At 38.0% G+C, this 6,445-nt stretch overlaps 1 protein-coding gene across 1 annotated transcript in view; it reads left to right on the forward strand.

The window, feature by feature from the left end:
• Window positions 1-5,785, forward strand: part of snta1 (syntrophin, alpha 1) — a 31,620-nt gene extending 25,835 nt beyond the window's left edge. The window contains exons 3-8 of the mRNA XM_085275097.1: window positions 534-729; window positions 1,007-1,196; window positions 1,293-1,423; window positions 1,814-2,010; window positions 3,243-3,430; window positions 3,818-5,785. Of these exons, the coding sequence (XP_085131223.1) occupies window positions 534-729; window positions 1,007-1,196; window positions 1,293-1,423; window positions 1,814-2,010; window positions 3,243-3,430; window positions 3,818-3,910 (995 nt within the window). The 3' untranslated portion in view covers window positions 3,911-5,785. The remainder of the gene's footprint in view (window positions 1-533; window positions 730-1,006; window positions 1,197-1,292; window positions 1,424-1,813; window positions 2,011-3,242; window positions 3,431-3,817) is intronic.
• The last annotated feature ends 660 nt before the right edge of the window (window positions 5,786-6,445 follow it).

The raw sequence follows: 6,445 nt of genomic DNA on the forward strand, positions 1-6,445 counted from the left end.
AATAGTCCCACATTTTGGACCTTGGCAAGCTTATAAATACATGACTTTTTCAAGTGCACCTAGGTTTTTCCAGGGCTTAACAAGCTTTTGAGGAAATAACAGGTAAACTGATATTGGCACTAAGAATGCCACTGTTAGTAGCACAAACAGAGACGCCGTAACGGTCACTACTGATAATCCTTGTGCTGGAGCACCAGAATGACATGTGACACACGAGTGAGATATGAGTGTCAGATTACATCTTCTCTATGGCACCAGTGGCTGCTAAAGACATGCCAGAATCAACTACCTACAACAGAAATGCAACATAAACATCATAGGCTCTGTATGGGAGAACTTTTGTGACATAGAGCTCTTTGTACTGTGCGTTGATTTCTGCACCACTTTGAAGCAGTTCTTAAGTGTTACAGCTTTCAACTCATCTCCAAACCTGGAGGCTTCATTTTTACATTTTTTCTCTCTTTCTCTTCTCTGTCCTCTTTTACTTCTTCTGCCTTTTCTCTTATCTCCCACACCCTCCCACTCTGCTTCAGTGAAGTACATCAAGGAGATGTCTGCCTTCTTTAAAAGCTCTGGGTCCCCTGGAGCAGGTCTCCCGTGGGATTCTCCCCCTTCCACACCTCAAAGGGGCACTGAGCTCTCCCCTGCTGAGGTGAAGGAGCCCCGGAGCATCCCGCTGAAGATGTGCCAGGTGTCACGAAAACAGTGCCCTCCAGACACAGAAAACAGGTATTACATGTTAAAGCTTCAGCGATTTATGTAATATTTCATACAGTTTATGCATTTGGATAAAAAATATCTGACACATGAAAATGATATGGCTTTGTAAAAGGGACTTCTTCGTGTGTCTTTTTCACATTCTCTTTGTTAAAATCTGAAACTTCCTCCTCACCCTTAAGCTTTAGTCACTTTGCCATGTCTTTTTAATTCCTCTAACAGCTTTTTCCCACCTCTTTTATGTTTTTCTTCTGGCATCATTCTCTTTTTCTGTCATCTCATTTGCCAGGTATTTTGAGGTGATTTCATCCAACAAAAAGAACTCTGTGTTCCTGAGGGCAAAAGACCCTGCCATGGCCCAATCCTGGTACAATGCCATCCAGGCTGGTGCTGCCAGCCTTTTACCACGAGTGAAGGAGGAGATGAGGAGCATGCAGCCTGGCATGGAAGTCAAACATCTGGGCTGGATTACAGAGCAGGTATTGGGGGGGGGGAGCAATGGTTAAACTGATCTGCAGCCTAATAGAAAGTTTAAAATATTTCTGAAGTTTTGATAGAAATTTCAACGTGCGCAGGTATCTCAGGGTCCAGAGAAACCCGTACTGGCTGTGCTGACTGACAAGGACCTGCTCTTGTATCCCTCGTGTCCTGAAAGCAAAGAGAGCCTCAACAATCCGACAAAGAGCCACCCGCTCATCACCACCAGGTTTCCACCCTTACAGCACACGCTACATAACATGACACTTGTGCTTTCGCTCTCTTTCTTATATCAACGCATTCACATAACGATGGAGTCTCAGAAGCTGTTCGGCTCAGGCCTTCCTCTGGCTTGATTTAGCCCAGAGAACACATGCTCACTCTTTCCATAGCTGGACTGTTGGACGTTTTGCCAAATAACATCATATTCATGTGGAAACAGAACCTATGAGTCATGGGTTTTTCCTCTGTTTTTTCTCTCCTCTGTAGCCCTGTAGCAGTTTGTCTGCAACATCATTTGCTCTTATGGCCACATTATTTTCTATAAGTCTTCATTATCATCTTTCTCATACACTTTTTTTCCCCACTCTTTCACCTACCCCACACCCTCCTTTCTCAGACTGGTCCACTCTGGTCCAGGAAAAAGCTCTCCAGTCTTGGATTCTGAGCTGTCATTTGGCCTACGTTCAGGCACAAAGCAAGGCGTGGAGACACATGTTTTTAGGGTGGATTCTGCTAAGGAGCTGTCGACCTGGACTCATCTGCTGGTGGAGGGTTGCCACAATGCTGCTGAGCTTACCAAGGAGGTCACCACGGGTACAGAGATAGAAAAGATTCTTCAGTTTTTGGTTCATTTACAGTTCTTTTACGAATAAATCTGAAATTCAGATGTATTAAGAGAAAAGCCCACTACATGTTAAATATCAAATGGTGATGTCAGTTCTATACTAGAGTACACATGAATTATGTAATTCAGTTAGCAGCGTCTGTATGCTGTAAGTTAGGGTAAGAGTTTTTTGGTTTTGGGTCCCCCCCCCCATTACTATCAGAAACACTGGTTTGTAATCATTGTTAACCTGAACTAAACAATATTTTAAGAAGAATTTACCTGTAATGGCAGGTAACATTTCCGTATCCGAACCGATTTTCAGAAATAAACAAGGTTTTGTTAGAGGTGGAAGCTGAAGAGGAATAAAAATGGAGCCTTCTGAAAGTCAAAATACTATCCAACTAGGAGTACAACATGACTTTTTTTCAGCGACTGATTCAGACATTTGAATCATGTCTATAAATATACCTCAAATCTATTTCAACCAAACAATTCCTGCTTGGGCTTAAGACTTGGTTCTGTTCAACAGACACACACAAACATTCCAGTTTAAAACAGAGGCTCGTCTCACAAAGCAGGATTAGTGCGATTTATTGTTCTTTACACAGTGATCTGCACGCTGTACCCCTTTGTAGAACGTCCCTAATCTTTGCACAATTCTTCTGGTTTCATTTTAATAAAAGATTTGGGTTTTTAGAAACCAAACTTTCTTGCAATGGATTTTTATAAGGAGCTTGAGGGAAGACAAAGCATTTTGTCGTATGTATTGTAGTATATAAAGTCTTAGCTCTTTGCTTACATCTAGACTGAGTAAAACCCCCTACAGCTTTACAGCTGGATTTACTGCTCAGAGTAGTCCTACTTTCTGAGACAAGTGCCATGCGGTGTAAAACCTTGCTGTGTAGTAAAGGTTTCACATTGCCCTCTGCTGGTGGAATAAAATGATGCAAAAACTTTCCAGTATAAACTAAAAATGGTTCTTTTAATTCCAATATGTGAAACTAATTCTAACTTTCTTTTACTAAACTAAAATTTGGAACAATTTTGTTTTCTTACAGCAAAAACTATTTAAACTGCATCTCTGTCTTTTCAGTGTCACATTTAGTAAAGTGCATTCTGTAGCCCTGTATCAATACTGAATGATACTACTAATGAAATCACAAATAAATCATTACTTGACCTTTACGCCACATAAGCACTGCTTTTTCTGCTTTGGCAGTCTGCAGTTGGAATGGGAAAGAGTGCATGCTGGGAGTTCACATCGATGACGGTTTCACACTGTTCACCGAAGAAATGGGTGTCAGGAAGAATGTTCTCCTCCAGCAGCCTTTTGAGCGCCTCAGAATGTCCTCAGACGACGGCGTTCGGATGATGTTCCTTGATTTTGGAGGTCCCGAGGCTGAGATAGTAAGTTTCCCCCTGTTTTCTGTTCAATTTTGACTTGAAGTGAAATATGTGACATTTCAGGGCAATAATGCATCAGTAAAATCATTAGCACCATTACTCTGAGTGCTGAGTGCTCACTTGTTAGACAGATGGTGAACTTGACTAAATTTGATTTCTACCTAAGCTTGTGTGTTAGCCATCTCTTTGACATTTAAGAAAAAAACATTACATGCTCCCTCTCAGACAGTTACAAATCATATTTCACTCTGTAAGTTATTCAGATAATTCCGATTCAGATGGGTTGACCTGCTTGTTATGCATTTATAGAAATGTTTAAAAAAAGCAAAATGATATGGATTTCCTTCATTTAATCATGTTTCTTTTTTACATATCTGTATCTTCTTACAGCAACTGGACCTGCATTGTTGCCCTAAGACCTTAGTCTTCATAATCCACTCTTTCCTGTCTGCTAAGGTCAAGCGACTTGGTCTCTTGGCATGATAAAGGCCGGAACGTCACAATAGGAATATTCAATAAAATTTATGGTACAACCTGGGAACTCTGAAACTCCAGACGATGGGAGGCTTGGGAATAATGCTGACAAGCCTTCCTAAGCCTCTAAAAATCATCTTTGGTCAGGCATCTCCTGATCCTTCTATGGAATGAACTGCAGCAATGCAACGATGGTTGTTTGTTGAACTTGTATTTGTAAGGTAAAACGTTGGTGCAAGTCAGTAGCCACTTAAGGGAGCTTGCATCTGTCAAATCTGTCACAGTATGTCATGACACTTTGTGATGACAAACTGTACGAGTACGACTGCCTGTATCTTAATGTTTCTAAGCTTAAAGCCCCAGACATTAGTTTTTTGTCATCACATTGTTTATCTTTATTTCATAAGTCAAGATGGGCCTTTGTCTTGAGAATCTTTTCATCTTTCAATCTTTGCTTTATGTGCTGTGAACAAAATCATTTTGTTGTGAATAACAAAAGTTATTTCACAAAAGTCCTGATTGATGTTGGACAAACATTTTCATAAAGGCAGCTCGAATGGAGTGACAGGATGTCACGGCTGATCGCTACATAATCAATAGTCTGTACTGAACAATGTACAGAATGGAGCTATTATGATATGCTGTTCATGTGGATTCTTGCCAATACCCTGAAATTTTTCATGCGTTTTAAGACGACCTCCAAAAGAAAAGTAAAATAGATTTTTCAGTCTAGCTGAAATACAACTTTCATTTCACCTTTTTCTACAAAAAGTAAAACCATATATTTAAAAATGCTATTTTTTTGTGTTTAAACCACAAAATATTCATACCAAATACAAACCTGCAGTGCTTAACAATTTTATTAGACCATCACCTGATGTAAGGTTTATGCCACAGCTTCCCTGAATTAACAGTTTTGATATTTACCAAAATCGTGTTTTATGCTTCCGTAATGGTTAATCCACCAATAAGTTCTCTAATCAAAATATTTATAATGCTACAATATCATATGTGTTATTCATGAATTTTCAAAGTTACTATTCATAAAAAAGTTGAAAAAGTGCAAAAGCGCATTATTATTTTTGATTAACATGCCAAATCACAGTTATTTACTTGGATTTCTCAACAGAAAAACAAAAATCTTAGTGGTTGAACGTTATGCTTGATAAACTTCTAATTTCTGAGAGAGGGTCAGTGTGCCAGCACAGATTTAGGTATTTGGTTTGTTTCTTGACTAATAATTAGCAATATCATTTTTAAACACATTTTTGACAGATATTTGTGTTTTCTTGTTTTTATGACAGGTCGTGTAATAAATTTGCTAAGCAGTGTGTCTTAAGTATCAATGGCCTTAATCAGTCTTTTTTGTCAGTAACATAAACAATCTAATAAAAAAAATATCCTGTGTTTCACAGCACTGACAAAGGTTTTCATTATCATTTATAGATGACATACAGCCAGCTTAACTATACTTCTCTATGGATATGGAGTTTAACTCTTACTTTATGAGTTAATGTCTTTGTTAAGTACTATATTCTTAATACAGAGGGCAAGTGCAGGCTTGGAAAGTTTTACCACGGTCTTTTCAATGTTTTTGTATTTTTTTGTTTAAGAACCTAAGAAAGTATATGGAACTGTTATGTTGGTCACTTTTGTGTTGTTATCTGTGCTGACTGGACATCTGCAATTTGGGGCCTTCTTTCTTCTTTGAACACTAAACAGACTTCTATTAACATATATATATATATACATATATATATATGTACACAACTAAAATTGTTTGCTTTCAAGAATAAAATGTATTGTATATTCTTATTTAAACAAATGTGTGCCTTGCAGGGTTGTTTGTATATAAACATGTAATAAACTTTAACTTTTATTGTTTACCTTGCTTGTGCTTGATTATTATACTATTACTACTATTATAATTCTCTAAAAACAAAAGAAATATTATCTACATTTATTATGTAAACTTGGTTAAAGCTGTACTAATTATCCATACATTAATAAATACATAGATTCATCAATTAGAGCACACGTTTCTTTATACTGGCCGGGGACCAAATAGCACACCACTGATTCAAAATTAGCAGAAGCTAATCCTAGCAAACAGCCACCATCTGTGGTGGCTGTCTTTTTTTGCAAGTGTCAAAGTGGCCCTGCCCACTAAAGATGTATATTACCATAGGTAAGTTTAACCCATAGACTTTGAGATGAGCAATTTCTTGGTTGCAAAAAAACCCCCAAGATGGCACAACAAGCGGTGAATCTGATGGTGGAACCTAATATGATAATAATATTTTTTGGAGTGTAAACATGTTTCATTAACGTGTAAAGACATGTAATTAGCATGTCTCTTTAAAATTGAAGTATGGGCTCTATCCGGCATGTTGAGCAAGCCTCAAGCAGACGTTCAAGCAAGTGCAGTTAAGGATACTTTAATGTGAATTTCATTTTTCAGCTTACGACAAATTCTTAACTCTTTTCAGCCTTTCCAGGAGAACATTTGTTTTAGGTAATACCACTATTTTTGTTTTTTTGTTT

Source organism: Mchenga conophoros, linkage group LG5 (assembly GCF_057382185.1).
Source record: "Mchenga conophoros isolate Kocher_MC1m ecotype Shallow Benthic linkage group LG5, M_conophoros_male_GT1.1, whole genome shotgun sequence".
Classification (NCBI taxonomy): domain Eukaryota; kingdom Metazoa; phylum Chordata; class Actinopteri; order Cichliformes; family Cichlidae; genus Mchenga; species Mchenga conophoros.